Raw genomic sequence first — 19,212 nt, 5'->3', positions numbered from 1 at the left:
AACTGTACTGAAGGCTCCTACAATCAGGAATTGCTTACAAAGTCTTGAAAATAGAATGGCTGAATCTTTGAACATCTGTATAAAAGATTATTTCCCTTCACACACAAACTAAGCCCCATGCTGGTCAATATCTGAGACTTCACACAAACTGTTTGAAGACATAAGATTGAAGATTCATAAAAAATCCCCATTGTTACAGTTATGTTTTTCCAGACTGTTGAAAGATCCAAAACCTGCTGAAGATGTGAATCTCTGAGAAAAATTGTACATGCTGCTCTTGTGCATGTTACTCTTTAAATGCAGAGTTGCCTCACAGTTAAAAGCTCAGAGAAGTTGAGTATCACAGGAACTGTGTAGGAGTGATTGTTTTCTAAACACAAGTTGTAGCATATCCCAATAGCACATCAGGTTCCCTGAGAAGCATTGCTATGAATCCTGAGTCACTTTCAAAGGCAGGTGCTATAGATCCACATATTTGAACGGTTTCATTGTTCTGAAATTGCAGCCTAAATTCTTTATGTGGAATAGCAGACACAGAAATAAAAAAACGTAGAACATTTGCTTTTTTTTCATCTGGGTAAAAACACATATTGAAGATATGCACAAGCAAGCAGCTAGTTAACAATTAGTTCTAAATTAACATAGTGAGTCACAAAAATTCCCATTTCCCCTTAGTTTTCCTCCTATGTCTGTGAGGTCTCACATAGGCTTGATTTCTTACTAAATTTTCCCTGCAGAATTTGTTTACTAATCTTTCTACATTATATGAAAAAACATTCAAACATAAGTTCAGGGTAAACTTTTTCTACTTTAAAACAGATTTTCTTTTGCTGTGTTGTTTACTTGTACAAAGCTTTGAGATGACAATCTTTTCTAAATATCATTCAGTAAGATATGTATGAGAGTTCTCATACATCTTTTCTTATAAAAGTAGTTTCTAATAAGTTTGTCTAGCTAGTGGGTGGACAGATGTACAGAAGCTCTTCTCTGTCCAAAACAAGAAATTATTGTAGAGTCTTATTCCTTGTCTCCTAAAGTTTCTATCCTCACTTAAGCAGCAGACATGTAGCACAAACCTCCCAGTGCAGTCTGATTGCAGTAATTTTTTTTTTTTTTTTTTTTTTTTTTTTTTTTTTTTACTTAGTTCTGTAAATTCAGCGCAGAGCTCTTTGGGGATCTTCCATTAGAAACTCCACAGTTACCAGTAACCAACAGGTATCACACTTCAGCAACAGCAACATAACATTTACCTTCTAATCTGTTTAATATCTCTTAGAAAAGAATCGCTGTGTGACAACTGGTAGACTTCAATGGTAATCACTCTGTGTTTTCCAAGACAATTACTTCACCCAGCAGCAAGGCTGAATTTTTAAAAATAGATTAATTTATCCTTTTTTAATTTTTTTTAATTTTTGAAAAATTATTTTTATTCCTTCAAAATTTTAAGCTACTTCAGGAACATCGAGGTCTATTTCACACACTGTGATCTGAAAAGTGAAAAACACTGAACTATGGAAGACGAACACCAAAGGCTTCATTCAAAATCTATGCTTCTGCTAGTTTTTCTCTCCAATATTTTTTCCTTTGTAACCATAAAATATCCTCACCAGCAGCAGCAAAACTGGAAGCCCTGCAATCCAGGATGCTTCCAGGATTGCCAGCATGAGTCACCGGCTTACATCATCCCTTCCAAAGGTGGATGTTCATGGAATGTGAGAATCACAGAATCACAGGATATGCTGAGTTGAAAGAGATCCTGAAGGATCAACTCCAGAACCCCATCCATATGCACAGTTCCTACTGAGGGATATCAGCAATTCTCTCAAAACAATAAAAGCTGCAGAGTATTTAAAGCACAGGATGAAAGAGGTGTGCATGTAATTAGGGCTATATCAAACACTGTATAAAGATTTAACAAACAGTTCATCAGGAGCAGAAAACAGATCCCGTGGCACTTAAAGAAGATGTGATAAATTAAAAGAAATAGATGGATAAATTCAAAGAACGTGTGAAAATGCACAATGATGGAGTAGATTTTGATTATATATTCCTTGTCTTTAATCATTAATTAAAAAGAAATAACTCCATGGCTATAGTCAGCTGCAGAATCAATAGGTCTCTAAGCTCACACCAATCTATATGCAGCCACAGCTTTATCACAAAATAATAGCTAATATTGATATTTTTTAATAAAGTTTCACTTTACTGTGTAATTAGTGTAATGTAGTAGGAGCTGTGTTTCTTAACAGAAGTGCTGGTGCTCTGAGCAGCATTTACTGGCATGTTAATAAAGAACGGACTTCTTCTATTGAGTTCCATCTGCCCAATGGAGAAAAGTGTTCATCTTAATTAGGAAAATCTTCATAAAGAATATAAATGTAGTTACTAATGGGCTGGAGGGAATAAATGTAGAACACTCAGGAACAACTGGTGTTTTACCAGGAAATGGAAGAGTGGATATAAACCCCTAAACAGTTGTTAACCATCTGGTGATTGACCACAAATAGTAATAGATGCTGAGGTTTTAAGTGTTTTATAATGAAAAATCTATTTATTTCATTAAGGTTTCAGGCTTTAGACCCTTGTTTTTTCAGGTAATAAAGCAGTCTTGACTGACAATGAAACAATTTAAATCCTTTATGAATTAAGATGGACAAATCCATTAGCATTTTTTTAAGGAATTACTTTATAAAAAGAAAGAATGGAAGTGCCAAGCAATAGTTCAAGAAACATCTACTGTCAAGTACTTTAAAAATGGTCACTATATCAAACATGTATTTTTGAGATTGCTGAGATGCTCACAGGCAGTTGAGAAATTTTGCTGACTTTATTGGTGCAGCAGCAGATATTACATCATCATGATAAAGGCTATAGCAAAATGTAAACTACAATTAATCTTTGTCCTTAAAAATGTTCCAACAGGCATTATACATTTCCTCTGTCAGTCTGAATCAGTTTTTTCATCCTTTTCTTCCTAAAATTCTGTAATTTAAACTGATATTCCCTAACTCTGCCCATTTTCTATTCAAAATTAAATGAACTTTTAATCATCTTCCAGAATTTTTTTTTTTTTTTTTTTTTTTTTTTTTTTTTTTTTTTTTAGAAAAATCACATTAATACAAAGCACTGACGGGACATATTTCCCAAGTGCTAAAATTTAACTTTCTGAGCCAGACTCAGTGTCAATGTTCACAGCTTCCCAAAGAAAAACTGCTTTCTGCAAATTTTAAGCAACACTAGCAAATCTTTTATATTTCCTCTGAATAACTTTAATAGAGAAACCAATACATATAGGGAAGCAAGTTCAAAAATGAAAATATCATTACTACAATATTTCATTCAAGCCAACAACCAGAAACACGGCATAAAACTCTGATATTCTGGACACTGACAGCTTTACTACCTCAATTCTCAGAGAATACCACCAAACAATAGAACGTGCAGCTACTTGAACCTCAGATAATGTAATTTCATTTATTCATTTCAATGACATTTTTACTAGACTATAGCTTCATGTAGATTAGTCAGACACATGAAAAACCACATATTAGCTGAGGTGAAGCTGTGATGACTGCAGTTGTCTTAACAGTGTCAATCCAAACTTTAGATGAATGTAATTTGCTAGCTCCAAATGACAGAGATGTGATATAGATCTCGTATATCACCAAAGTAATAAATAATTAGTGAGCAGAACTGTGTAAAATAGCAGCTTGAATACAACCCCAAATTTTGAATCTTGATGCAGAAGTCAGCGATCAGAATGATACATCTTTCTGCCTTGAATGATAAAACAGCTTTCTCACAACCTAACACATAGCACCATCTGGCATGAACTGAGGAAACGAAGAACTTCTGGAAGAGAAGCACAAAAGCAATTTTGTTTCTTCAGAATTGTCCAAGATACTGACAGAAATCTTTCAGAAACAGTCATTTGACTGCAAATGTGGCTCAGTGAACCTGCTTCCTGAAGATGTGTGTGTAGCTAATAATCTTTTAAAAATGTTGAATTGAACTGATTGGGTGTGGGATGGGCACTGTCAGAATTAGGACAGTGTATGTGGAAAGTCCTCTGTCTATCAATCTGGCTGTGTTTCAGAACATCATTTCACACCTCCCACTGGGAATTTTAGGAGCTCAGGACACATTTCTTCAGCAGAGCTCGGTTGCTCACAAAAGGAGTGGCTGCAAACACCCAGTTAAGCTGCTCTTTGAGCAGTACCAGCACATCAGTACGGGCTGTTTGCTGGGGCTGAACGTCTCCCGTGTGCACTGGGACAGGAGTGGCCTGAGCCCCCTGCCAGCCCCGAGGGGGGATGTGGAGCTGGCCCCTCACAGGCACTGCTCAGAGGGGCAGTGCCCAGGGTTAGCCCCAGATGCTTGGAGTAAAAACACAAATGGAGCCTGCAGTCCAGAAAACATTAGACTGCTCCACTGATATGAGCACAGATTTATTTTAGCATTGCTTGTTGAAAGTGACTTTTAATGCAGACTGTTTTCTAAATGATCCTGAAAAGACACTCCTTTCTTTCTCATCACCTTCACCTAAGGCAAGAACATCCAGTAGCATTGATCTATTTGCTGCTAGTTTTCATTAATTTTACCCTCCCTAAGGGTGGTGCAGCTTTGGTGCCAGCTAATTAAAACCTATTTAGGGATGCTCAGTGCACTTTATCAGACCAGAATTAGCTTTGCTGCTCTAATGAAGACTACAGTTTTCTCTGTTATTACCAATTAAATGTTATTATATCATATTACCTTATATTTGTATTGCATGGCAAAGATATAGATGGCTTTAGAACCACTTATCTGGAGTGAGGTACATACAAAGATGCCACACATAGTAATTATCTAATATTTCTTTAAATCCTTTCACTTGAGTCAATATATATAATACACCAGCACATTAGTGAAGTACTGGAAGAAGCTGCCAGCTTTATGCTCCCTCTAGGGAAGTACCAAGTAAAATGCATTAATGAAAAATTGTGAATGTCTGGTAATGAATATTATTTATGTACAACAATTATTCAAAGTGGATGAGCATTCACCACCTTGAACTCGACTGCTTCACTAACAAAGACTCTCAGAAAGAACATATGTTCCCCAGATTCTTAACACTCATGCAAGGTTAATTACCCAGAGCAGATAGCCCATATCAGAGGGTATTTTGTACTGCTGTAGAATTCAAATATTCATTACAAAATAAAACCCACTGCTTGTTGCAAGTTACTTAGAGGCAATTCTTGTTTCTTCCATGCATCAGTAATAAATCATTTGTCAATACCAAAGCTGGGGGTTTTGAACCCAGTGAAGTCAGGGATAAAGCTCTCATGTCAGCACTGCAGGACCAGAGCTTTTCTGCAGTAGAGAAGTGACTGAAGCACAACCTGTCAGCTGCTTCTCACAACATCCTTTAAAAACTTGAAGATGAAACTGCTGAAAAGTCCCACTAATTACCTAAAAAGACTGTACATCAAAGAGTAGAAACAGAAAACTCATTAAAGGCTCGACAGACTAGAAATCTGTTGCAATCTTACTATGCATTAGTAGCATACACTGTACAGAAAGACAGTATTTTAAGATTAAACTAAAATAGATGCAGTTGCAATCCACTCAGTACATTTTAAAATATGAGTTGAAATTGGTTTCCATCCAGAATTTTTGCTGGAAACATGTCGAACCAGACCTCTGTTCAATCTAATATTCCAAGCAAGGGTTGATTTTTCTCTGAGGAACTGAAGGAATATTTGGCTGAGGAACCCAAGCCTCGCGGCATCATAATAGCCTGGCACAATGTGTGAAAGTATTTTCATCACCCACAAATCTCCTGTGCTCTCCATTTACTGCTTCCACAAATGCCACATACCTCTGACAGTCTATGACCCTCCCTAGAAACAGAAGACAGGTCCTGCAAATTGAAGATGGTACCAAAAATGAAACAGTTTCCAAACTGAAGTCCCTGATTACTAGGGAACTGCAAGATGTTTTCTTGAGATACAGAAAGATGTTGGCTGGTGACACATCAATCATTTCCCTTGTTTCTGGCTGAAAAAAACACCAAATGATGCTAAAAACATAATTTTGATTGTATTGTAAGTATTTGATGTGGAAAAGTAGGACTAAAAATGAAAGTTGCTGTAGATACATGGATGTTACCACAGTGGTAACACTGAGAAACGGTGGGTTTCTCCCCTAGTGTCCAAGGGACACACATGCACAAACAACGTGATGGGTCATGAGACAGGCTCATAAAAATTTATTGCTGTTGCAATGTGAAACTTAAGGAGAAAGAACATGAGCGACTTTAACATTAGGCTGCTTAAGAACTTTGTTATAAGCACTGAGAGAAGTTCAATCTGCTTTTGACATGAAAAGAAGCATTTGTATTGTGTTAATTGCGTAACTATAAAAACTTGAGACGTGTTAATTTGTTGAAGAGGAATGCATTAGGCTGGAGAGAGGGATACTTTGACATTGAATGATGAGGGGGTTTTTTTAATAGGAAAAAGAATAGATTTTTTCAAGATCTAATCTCACAATAAGGATTTTGATGAAGTATTGAAAAGTCGCTGTGACCTGACTGACTCATAAATATAAACAAATTTATGTACAGCAATGCAATAATGTACCTGTGATCATATTTAGCTTGATTAATATGTAAACAGGATGACTTGTATTATTAAAGGTCATTTTTGAAGAATGGATCTTGTGTATTTATTAGCCCCTGTTCTTCAGTTTGTTCAGTTAAACTAAAGAAGCCATGATAACCTTGACACCTTTATGAGATATATGAGCTCCCTCCAACTCCAGAACCACAGCAGCAGCATGTGCACTTGGTGAACAGGGGCAGGCTCCTCCTTATGTTCCAATAGTTTGAAAAATAGGAAAAATCAACTGTCATCAATTCTGGGAGTTCAAAAACAGTGAAACAAGTATGTTTGAGATAACAAGCTTATTTACTTCAAAAGCTAGGTCAAAATTTCAGACTATGTCAAGCTGTTTCTGAATATCTGTATCTTTAATTTGGTCAGAATAGCGACAGTCCTTCCCAACCTCAAATTCATGATGTGCAAATTTAAAAATTAATATTAAGGCACAGCAGTGATCTGGAAACTCCTTCCTAGTTAGCTCAAGTGAGAATGTATTACAGGTGCTCTTCCATGCCAAAACACAGATGACTTGAATTTTTGCAGTTGGTTACAAATTCTTGAAATTTTTGGTCTTAATTCCACAAATCCAGTTTCTGCTCTGAACATGCTAGCCCAAAAAGTGCCCCCCACAGTTTCACTTCTTACAGCCTCTCTTGAGTAGCATAAATACACATTATCAAGAATGGATACTAGAATTTCAGCATAATACAAGTAGAAACCTAAATCTATTCCAGTATTTCTGATAACTCGTTTTCACCAAGAAACAGAAACAATGCCTGAAGAAATAACCCTGAGGTCTGTGTTTGAAGAAAAGCTACAGTGAATCTCAACAGAGAAGAAAATGCAATATCCAGAATTATCCTGAGGTTGTGCATTTGGAAATGTTGTTTGTGTAGGATTATCCTCTTCAAATAAAATGTCAATTTAATCAATAGTAAATTGAGCTGAAAACAACACACAGCTTTGAAAACATTTCAGGAAGACATCCAATATTTTTGGGATTCAAGCCAACAGAAATGGAATGAACAGAAGGTAGTGTAGGTGGGGTAAATGGGGCCTAGCTGCTGCCTCATCAAGTGCTTATAACAGTCAAACCTATACAACAATCCATTTAAAACATATCTGGGGACTCATTTAGTAGCTGACATCCTTCATGGAATTTCTCACGTATCTTTTGTCAAACATTATAATTGTTCTTCATGTTTAAGACTCACCGGTCTTTTCCTGTCTCCTTCTTAAATATCGCATCGCAGTAACTCATGCGCTTCTCCGTGGTCACGTAGATTTTGGCAGTTGGGTAGCTGTCAACAGTTTTCCTCAACATGTTGTACACAATGCCATTTCCATCCCTCCTCATGTTTCGGAAAGGACCCCAGATCACGTAAACAGTGTTGTTGGTTTCTTTGAAAAAGTACTCGGGATTCTTCAGCAGGAGAGGCACGCTCGTGTGAGAGACCACTCTTACAGTTGTCCTCTTCCCAACATCTTCCTCATAGCCCTTGGTAGGAGCATTGTTCATCCTCCATATGCAGGAGGACTTGTCTATCTCAATGCCCACCCTCTGGCCAGCCATCTGTCCCGAGTTTGAAACAATGGCACAGAGGTCACAGTCAAGTTGTAGAGGCTGGAAGACAGGAAACAATGTATGTTATATATTTCAAGTTTTTAGCTGTAAACCATGAAGATTTAAAATTCAGTAAAAAGAAAAGCAGGTAAAGTACATCAAATTGATAGCAATGTTTCTCTTTAAAAAGCAGAATCACAATTTTGTGGCAGAGCTGCTTGAAAACTCTACCACTACAAAGCTCTGAATGCAAACCTTTTCAGTGAAATAGGCAGCTCCAATCTTTGCCTTTGCTCCCACCTTGCAAAGTCAACTACACAAATAATCATCCCCTTTTCTGTCTAAACGTTATTCTTTTCACTAAAAAACAAGGAAATAAAGAAGCAGCAGAAAGCAATATTTAGATCAATGACTTCTCTTTTAACAAGGTGTTGTAAGCAATAGGAAAAAAACTACTGAAAAAGTAATGCTGGAAGTTTAACTGTACATTAACTGTGTTTGTGTCTGAATGAATAGCTCCCAAAATTGTGACAGAAGTCAAATGTGAGATGTAACTCTAAAAAACAATCTAGCAGTATGAAAATCCTACAGCTGGAAAGCGGATGTGGACAGAGGAGTATGTTGTTCTCTCCAGAGAGCAGTTATGATCCATGGAAAATGAGAGGTAGATGGACTAGTGACACCTGAACTAGGAACTTAATCCTGAGAAAACTACAGTCAAAGACAGTATTTTCTGACCAAGTTCTAGCTATTACTCCAGTATGAATTGAAAATAGAAAAAAATCATCTAACAGAGATATAAGGACCTATCTGATCTTCCCTTTTGTTAAAGAGTAAATGTCTTTTCATTCTTTTGTACCTACAGACTAAAAGGAAATGCCCTCTATTTAAATTGGATTTTATAAAGAGTTCAGTTAGAAATATAAATCAAATGAAAACCAGATCCATCAAAGAAAACCATACAAAAGATCATCCAGGTCAGAGATAACCTACAATTTTTTGTATGGTCATAGACTTGATCCTCTGTCATGCTCACAACTGGTAGCCAGTGACCTCAGTTTAGTATTTTTTAGGAAGAATTCCCTTCACGTTCTTTGGACACTTACTCTGACAGGATGCTAGGTGCTTTTCTGATCAGACTTGTGGCTATTTCTCTACAAAATCACACCTCATTTAGTTGATGTGGATGAATAGCCTGCCTACATTTGACCACTATAACCCCAGGATGCCACTGCTGACAAAAAACTGAATTGTTTGATAATGCAAGGACAAGAGAGAAACATCTGAAGAAAGCTAAAATATCTCACCTTTGGGTGACAAATATTGTACTGAATTAACGTGCATCCTGCAAGACTTATGCAGTAAACCTCGCAATTCCAAAGCTTTGATTTCCCTATTGTGATTAATTCGAATTCATTATGTGCCTGGTTCAGAAAAACATTCTTTCCTCATTTCATCAGTAGCTAAAGGTTTCTGATTGAATGCAAAAGCATTGTCAATGTTTCCTTTACAGAACACCATGTATTTTTTACAGCTGTTATAGTTTTAGAGAGCTGTCCTGCATGGCACTCTGACAGCAGGGATGAAATCCCAGGAGATGCAGCTGAACGCAGCAGTCTTTCTGTTTACCACTTACTTACAGAAATTCTCTCTAAGATACATTATGAGGACATGGCTGGGTGACCTAAACAAATCCACAGGCATAACTCATATCCTAGCATGAAGTGAATTGTTACAGTCCCAGTAGATTAATTTATAGCTTTCAGGGTGAACTTTCAAACTAACAAATGCTGAATATGAAACTGCTAGATAGGAAAAGCCAATTTGGTCAAGAATCTGGTTCCATTTAAATTTGTCTCATCCTCAGAGCTGCTTTTTTCACTAAATTCTTCCTTCTCCATTAAAATGGAGCTGCTATTTAAATTTAGAATTGTTTGATTTTCTCACCTTAGTTAGAAATTCATTTCACATTTTCTATTCACTGAGTGCAACTGTTCTGCTTGAATAAGCTGAGTACACTCACTCCTGCAACTGTGTCCCCTGGTTTTCTAGCTCTTTTGTTGTGATTCATTTATCTTGTTCCAATTTATGAAGTGCTTTCATAATACTGAATGCTTACACTAGGTCAACATATAATCTGCTCTTTTTGAACAGAGTCAGAGGCTAACCCCCTCCCAGCTCTATCTCACAATAAATATCTTTTACAATGTAGAGAGACTTTACATGTCCCAATATGCATATTTCCCAACAGAGATCCCAGACAGAGCTAGGAGACTGACTGACATCCATGATAGATATACCACTGACTCCAGAACCATCCACTGTCTTCATCATCTTTTTGCATCATATCTCCCTCAACATATAAGAAAACACACATCAATATTCACTCATTGAACCTCATATGGAGACAGGCCACCAGTTTGTGGTATGGGTTTGTAAGTGTCACAGACATACAGAGAATGGTGGTTTAAGTGACACACATGAATCCACACACAATACAAATGGGTCAGCCAGGCAGTCCAGACTGCCCTCTCATCTGCAGAGATGGTCCAGCAGCAGTGGAATTGAAACAGATTGGCAGGACCGCATAGGAACTTGTGCTGTTACTGCTTATCCTCTGTGGACCCAGAAATCAGGCCAAGGTTCACCTCTCACAAGATCTTCATTCACTTGCATCATAGATACACGAGTTAAAGACAAAAACATTAAGAATCATTCACCTTTTCTTCTCTTTTCATGCATTTAGACATTTATTTCACCTCTAAACACCAAGGGGAGTGAGCTATTATTGCTGCTAGAAAATTGCTCATTTTGTTGCTGACCAGAAGGATGAAGAAGTCCTCAGCAGAGAAGATGGGTATGGTTCTGACAAATAGACCCATCTTTTTTCTGAATGATACATTGTAACTGTTGAGGAACACTTATATTTTAATCAGTAAAGAAAATGAAATGTCTGACCTTTCCATTTCCTGTGCAAGCTTACAGACAATAGAAAAGATAATTAAAACTGTGAATTAGAACTCGCAAAACAGTGCCATTTCTCTAGCAAAGAGAAATAGCTGTGTAATAAAGGTCACTTATCAAACAGTTCTAGTTATTAAATCTTTGCATTTAGCACTGAAGTGGCTTCACAGAATCAAAGGTCAAATCATTAAATAACAAAATCAGCCAGAATTAGAAAAGGTCACAAGCAAATCCAACCAAAGTAGGTCACAAAACATGATTCTCTTCCACACAGGATTTCATTATTTGGAAAATTGCTTACTTTCCAAATTTGACAACTCTCCCACCATTTCCAAGTCTCCACCAGATGACTGAAATTCCAGCTACAGAATGATTTGTATGGGTGGGTTTCTCAATGGCACAGACCTTGGATCACCAAGTTTCCCAGACACAGCCCTGTACATCTGCTGAGGTCCATGTGGGAACGATCTCAGGCCAGGTCTCTGAACCACAAAATAATGTCTGGACAGACCAGACAGCAGCCAAGCTCAGGTCTCAGCAGAGACTGCCAGATTCACTCCTCAGCTGGACCAAATCCAGCTCAAGAGACCACTGCAGATGGAACTTCCACTAATGAAAAGCTAAATTTCTCTTGTGGCTTCTTAGCACTATAGACCAGTGGTGCGCTCTCTCCAACCACCAACTCTGTTCCACTCTGAATCCCACAACTAATCATGCAGATAGTTAGGAAACTCAGACTAAACTTTCTCAATTGTTACTCTAACAATATGATTGTAATTTTGTAAATTGGACGCAATGCCCATTCACTACATAATGAGGCAATTATTAGCAGCTTGCCACATATTAATTTGCTCCTTTAATGTTGAAACAAATGAGATCTTTTCTTATAATCATCCTATTTGAGTGAATTCTAACAAAGCCGATTGAACAAAGCTCCAGAGAGACTTCCTTTATTTCAATGCCATTTATTCTTCTACTCTTCTTGGATGTCTTTAGAGTTTTAGAGGATACAACATTTATAATGATGCCAATAGGGAATAGATTTTGCCTTTATTCTTCTTGATGTTCTTTTGAGGTCTTTGAAATGAAAGGTACAAGAGAGGCATTAACTGTCTGGCATTGTTTTTATTGCTTTTCTCTACTTAACAAGCAAAAAATGTATTTTAATTTTTCCTGTGTTTTAGTGATTAAACAAGCTAGTTTTATCTACACTTACTCAATTTCTTCAAACCTCTGACTGGGAGAAAAGACTTGCCAAGCTTCTCTAGGAAAAAATACAGCAGGTTTAAAAAAAAAAAAAGAAAGATAGCATTTGTGTGTTCACCCACCAGGAACTACCAAATTAGTACAGCACTGTATATAACTTATTACTAACATCAAGCAAAAAATGGTAAAAATGATAAAAAAGACAGGTCTGATTACCCTGAGTTTGTGTTTGCTCCCTCTTCCCCCCTATTTTTACTGTGTAAAAACACAGTATTGTGTTTTTTTTACCTTCACAGTTGATTTTGGTCCTAGCCCTCAGCATCACATCCCAGCAAACCTCTCTGTCTTCATAAAATTTAATGTTAAGATTTCATAAAGATTTTAACATTTTGACATTATTTTGAAATAAGCCCAACATCAACATGCATCCCATTTCCAAATAAATAGGATATGATCTTGTTCTTCATAAGGCTGTTCCTGAGACTCAAGTGCCTGGGATATTTTATTTAGATGAACGTCACTGATATGTACATGAATTCTAGAAGAAAGTTTTTATTTAAATTGAATGAATTGGAAGGGAATGCATAGGAGGCACATAATGGGACTAATCTTACAGCAGGAGACGGAATAAATAACCATGTTTGAGAGTCTTTCTATATACACTGACCCAGTTGTTATAGAACTGTTTGATTTGCAGCTCTTGTTACAGCTCCTTAAAGGGGCTGTACCAGCCCTTTGCTTGTGGATTCCTCGTGTCAGTGGTAAAGAGACAGGAAAACAAAGGAAGTTTGGATTTTGGGCAGAGGTTGAAACTTGTGTGTTAAACTCACCCATCCCATCTAAACTTTCAACCAGCAAGTGTATTTTTGACACTTTAGTTTTCTTTCTCATGGAAAGGAAAGAAAAAAACAGACCAGAAACTCAAACCTTCCAAACACCAACCACAGTGCAAAGAGATGCAGTGTCATCTTTCTCACTTTTGAGACAGCTCCAGACAACCCCATGCCAGCTCCTACCTCTTTCAAGATATAGCAGAGCAAATGCTCACCAGCATGTTGCTGGTTTTCCTGTTCCTATTGGGAACAATACAGGCAGCTTTGAAACAAAGCAAGAATTAAGTAATCTCATGATACCGAGAGCCAAAACCCAAATGCCTCAAATATATATGAGAAAACTCTGAGTAGAAAGAATCAAGTATATAACCTATAAAGAATAAAACCAGGTCTTGTTATATATTTTAGGTATTTTCCACTGTTTTATTTTAAGGCAAAAATTGAAAAGTCAAAGATAATACTCCTCATGTTAATCTCATAAAACAAAATTTACTAAAAGTGACTAAAAGCCATGTCCAGCTTGATCAAAATATTTTAACTTTCCATTTTTCAAAAGGTCTATTTAAATAATTTTCTAAAATGGAGCTAAAATGCTCCTCCAATTGAACATTTTGCTTTATTATGAAAAGGTGAAAGAATGAGAGTTCCCATTAACAAAACAGTCCCTTTCATTTTTTTCATTTTTCCTGATTTCCAGTTGAAACTTTATGGAAACTGACACCTTTTAAATAAGCCTACACTAGTATTTTCTTCTGGAATAATAAACTATTGGAACACTCTTTATAGCTCTATTGGTAAAAAAGACTTAAAAATAGAAAGGTGGCAGGGAGTAAATAAGAACAGAAGAAGCTGTTCTGCCTCTGCATGGAGGGTTAATGAAGGAAGGAAGATTCAGGGCTTCAAGTACAACAGAAAGACCCTGGAGAGGCAGAGCTCTGGAGGACTGATGGTCAACAGCTCTGAAGGACTTCAGGCACTGAGAGAGTGGCAGGTGAGAAAGTCTTGCCCTAAGGCATTTCCTGATGGATGTGAAGACTTGTCCTGCATGTGCACTCTCAGTCAGTCTGCAGAAGACCCATTTTCATTCGTGTCTCAGGTGCCTGGCAGACTGTCCTGTCCCTAGGCAGGATGGCAGAAGGGACGTGCTCTTATTTACATGAATGGATCATGTCACGGAAGGGGGAGGAAATAATTGCAAACACACAGAAGAGAGGAGAGAACAGAAAAAATTTCAGACACCTATGAAAGGGTAGAATGTAGTTTAGTGCTTAAAAGGCAAACACGTAAGGGGAAGAAGGATTTGAGAAAAAGCAAAATACTGATATGCATAGCTGAGAAGATAAACCATGATGTTTGGGAATGCTATCCAGCAAAGAAGAACCAAAACTCCTAAAGGTATTTTTTAAGTTATAAACTAAATATTGTGAAGAGAACTTCATCAGGCATGTCAATCAAATAATTTTTGAATGAATAGGCAGAGAGAAAAGCTTTTGTCCTTTGCACCACAACTGTCCAAGTAGAAAACAGATGAAAACGGCTATGCTCAGTCCAACATATAGTACTACAGTTTGTAGGTAACCAGAAACCCTGACATCCCTAGGCATGCAGATGTCTGCACCTTCAGATCCACATAATAAACACCTCTGAACTGCAAGAAAAGCAGAGTACTCTTTGGCATATACATATATATCAGCATAAAAATACAAGTACAGCCAAGAAGATATGTGGAAATGCTCCTGTGAAACTGTTGAGGACTGAATTGTTATGGAAGGGAAGCAAACTCCATCATGCACACCCTACACAGGCAAGTTCACAAAGTAGCAACTAAAATAGCATTCACTCTGAAAAACAGCCTATGAAAAAATTAGCTTCACAGCTGTACAAAATGGAAAACCAAACAAACTACATTAGTTCTACAGTATTCCTAACTGCATCCCAGAGGTTTAGCTGATGACCATAAATAACCAGAATGTTTGTGACACTTCATCTATCACCCATTTACAAACACAGAGGGTTTAAAATATCATGACTTTGTAATAGTTCAAAAGCCGGGAATTCTTCCAACCAAGTACTGCTTGCTGAATGCTGAATCCAGTAAGTCATTTATCTTAACATCCACTACATTGCTCACCTGCCCTCACCACTACGTGATGACTCTTGTATTTTGTGCACAAAAGTTACTGGAAAAACACCATGTAAACCAGACACTGTCCATCAAACAGCATAAACAACTCAGAGCACAACACAAGCTGATCCTAGCAATGGCATCCCTTTTGTCACTCTGCTGCAGAACTATCCTTGCAACAGTACATTTGCTACCAGCAAAATATGTCACTTGATATAGCAGGTTATTGGTATCATAATATTTAGCTCTAATTTATCTTCTGCAATTCTCTGTCTGTATCACATTTCTTTTCTGCTTTTTACATTTAGTAATAAGGAAGATAACAATTGTTTCTTCTCTATACCAACATATTTGCTCAGCAAACAATACAAACCACAAGGAGGTAAAATGTCACCACTCAAGAAGACATAAAAGGGAGGAACGTCCTGTTAGCACATGGGCTGAATAGAGAATGAATTTCAGTACGAAAGGACAAAAACAATTTTTCACACCCAATAACGTGTGTGGCAGCAGAGCAGAGGTAACATGTAACACATAATCCTTCCTTACAGACTGGGCTCTAGAAAGACATCCTTGACAATAACCAAGGCCAAAAGAATTCTATCCATAAAAACTACTTTTTCTTTGCAAGTAATAGTAAGTACCTCTGCAAAAAAATTAATGGGAATTCCTACAGTAAAAGCGCCTACTGGAAGACTATGTCTAAGGAATTCTCTGTCACATATGGAGAACATGGGTTTCTCTAGCGCTGACTTTAATTTGTATTTATTATAAATACCCACAGATGGCGGCAAAGTATATAATGTATATAGCAGATTTGTTCCAAGTTTGCTTTCTCTAATAACCTCCTATTATCAGCACTCACCATTAATCATGGACCATTATCTAGGAACTTAGTTGGCTGAATCACAGATGTAGTAATGCCTGTTAGGCCTCTAATCTAAATACATTTGAAAAAATTAGACTCACAAATAAACTAAGGGACTTCTAATATGAATTTCACATCTTATTTCAGGTCAATTTTATTTGGGATTTGATATGCGGAAACAATACAAAGGTAGGCAGCAAAAACTGTCAGAAAAACTTCCCTGTATTAAGCCCCTCTTTTCTTTCCTCTGGAAACCCACCTAACAGGCTGGAAGCCTAACCTCTAATTTATTTTGGTTTCATGCTATCTAGACCTATTATTTAATTTTGTTTCTCTTGGTGGTCTATCTGACAAATTATTTGTATGCATGGAAGGAAAATGATAAGCAAAAAATGTTAATTATCCATTTTTCTGAAATTAAAAAAATATATATAATATTCATGCCAGGAATAAGAATAAGGTTTATTACAACAGCATTCAAACCAGTGGCATTTTTCATTTGACAAAATAAGCCTTAAGAAGCTTTCTAAGTCCAGTGTTTTTAATTGCAGGATGCCTTATCTAAAAGAGAATACACAGTTGCTTCTGGCCACATTCATTTACTTTCACTGGTACATTGGCAATATTTGCAGTAGCACCTTAGGACTGTCATCTGTAAAAATGTTCACCATTTTCTCCAAAATGTCATTTCAGGTTAAAATTTTACTTTGAAAGTGCTAGTCCAAAAATTTAATTGTTTTAAATAATTTTTTGTTTGTAAATAATTTTTTAAAATAATTTGTTTTAATTTTAAGATCATAAAATCATTTCAGTTGCAGAAACATATAAGGTTAAATCATCACTTTGTCAGACACCTGAAATTTCAAACACTATGACAATGGGCACTGGGACAAAAATTTAAACTTGATTGGAAACTTCTGCTTAAATAATTAGGAAGATGTGTTTTATATTTTTTTAAGTCATGTAGGAAAGCTATGATGTTAAAAGTCTGTTTCAAAAGAAAAAAATCACTGTACATATACTCTCTTCTGATTGCTTTTGCATCATTGCCTTGGTGGTCCACTAACCACCTTTTAAGCAGTGCAGATTACATGCAGACAACAGTTTGTATCACGGACTAACAGCACCTGCAATAAATCGGTAAGCAGAAACTCAAGTGGAAACCACTGGGGTTAAGTGACTTGTAAATAATTCAAAGATCCTTCTGTGTTGGTTCTCTTATTCATGGAGCTCAACAGTGCAATTCCTGTTGAATTGCACATCCCAAACCAGCCCCATTTACCCCCTCACTTGAAAGTTTTTACTGAAGAAAAGCCCCGAGCTCAGTGGCTTCTGCCAAAGCTGACTGGAGTCAAAGGCTCTGTGCCGGTTTGTGCATCCCCAGCACAGAGCTCAGAACAAAACCGAGGCCTGAGGCACTGAATAACACACATACACACACAAATGAGCTGGTAAATTAAGAGGTGAAACATGCTAGAAGCAGTTGCAAAACAAAATCTTATTAAAAGATGAAAATAATAAACCCTATCAATCTTTTCTCCACTATTTAGTCTGGCATGACAGTGACATAGATGCAAGATATAAACAACACTACTTCCAAAATGGGTATTTATAATCATATAGCTCTTCTACTTATAATTTAAATTTTTAAGAGAGAAATTGATTTTTAGTCCTTCATACATCTTCGAAAGAAAAATACCACTGCAATGTATCTATACACTGACTTTCTGGGTAAATCTGTGGCCCATTCATTGCCTCCATTACAGTTAAAAGTAAAACTCCCACTAACATGGCTGAAGACTTCTTGGAGACTTCACCTAACACAGGAATTTTGGGAAGAAAAATTTGGATTTGCAGTTCATGGATGGACAAGATTACAAAATCATGCAAACAATACAAACCACAAGGAGGTAAAAGGCCTCCACAAGGAGGCCTGGGCAGCAGCATTGGCCTTTCAGCTGTGATTCTGCTTTAACACATGAAAAGGATGCAAATTGCTTTCTTGACTTAAATTCTCTGCTCACAAAGCCAGAATACAGTGTTCCTTCTCTGTGTGTGAGCACACATACTGATGTTCTGGGCTGGATGGACTTCCCTGGTCACTACTGAAAATATTTCCTGCCCCAAGTCTGGCTCTGGGATGGAAGCCTTGGGGGCCATGGTAGATTCCTTGCTGGCATCAGATTCCACATTTCCACTCTGCTTGGGAGTGCACGGAGTTTGTGTAGGTTTTCCTGTTTCCTTCTTTTAGACTGTTGGCTTTAATGTAGCTTGTGATTCCTAATGTTTCCAAGGACTGTAATGACAGCAAGATCTTTGAAACTTGAAAAGCAATCTTAAAGGTCAACACCTAAGCTCATCAGTGGCTCTATAACTCACTCTGATACAGCAACGACTACCATGGTTCTGACAGAGCAGTTTCCTGGGGAGAGCAACATGAGAAAGAAAGTCAGTGTCCTCTGAGAGCATCTGCCTGCTGTGGCTTGCTGGCAGTATGAATATGGCAAAACACATCTCAGCTGAGGGCCTAGAAAGAGAAGAGATCATGGAATACTGATAACTGCCTTCTAAGCAAACAAGTTGTGCCTCTCATTTTGTCCTCCTTCTGGAGCAATCTGCTCCATGCTACAGGCTCTGTTGCACCTCAATCTATCAGCAGGTCACAACTGCACACTGGGAACTGAGAGGGTAAGTTCCACCTCACTGCCACAAAGCTGGTCTGAGGAACTCGGGGGTGCAGCTGAGTAAGAAAAAAAAATCAACTGAAGTCAAATAATTATAAAATAATAATCCAGGTGTCCAGGTTACAGCTTATGCAGAGGAAAAGCATAGAAATAACATTTCTTCATTTCCGTGAACAGTATACAATGGAAAACTTTTCCATACTCAATGTTAGTTCTATGTTCTCATTTTCTTAGTGACTTTAAAAAAGCACATACATGTACATATGTATTAGCAACACCAAAAGGAGCAAGCGAGAGAGATGGAGGGTCTAGATTACGTAT

The 19,212-nt window shown here is 37.3% G+C and overlaps 1 protein-coding gene across 4 annotated transcripts in view; it reads right to left on the bottom strand.

The window, feature by feature from the left end:
- Window positions 1-19,212, bottom strand: part of ST6GALNAC3 (ST6 N-acetylgalactosaminide alpha-2,6-sialyltransferase 3) — a 211,409-nt gene that overhangs the window by 62,075 nt on the left and 130,122 nt on the right. For 3 of the 4 annotated variants that reach the window (XM_083867972.1, XM_083867973.1, XM_083867975.1), the window contains one exon: window positions 7,862-8,271. In XM_083867972.1, the coding sequence (XP_083724098.1) occupies window positions 7,862-8,271 (410 nt within the window). Of the gene's footprint in view, window positions 1-3,762; window positions 3,853-7,861; window positions 8,272-19,212 lie in introns of those variants that run through there. The other variant, XM_083867974.1, reaches the window with a different exon arrangement.

The sequence above is a fragment of the Zosterops lateralis genome (assembly GCF_965231275.1).
Source record: "Zosterops lateralis genome assembly, chromosome: 9".
Classification (NCBI taxonomy): Eukaryota; Metazoa; Chordata; class Aves; order Passeriformes; family Zosteropidae; genus Zosterops; species Zosterops lateralis.
This window is presented reverse-complemented; position numbering and strand designations above follow the sequence as displayed.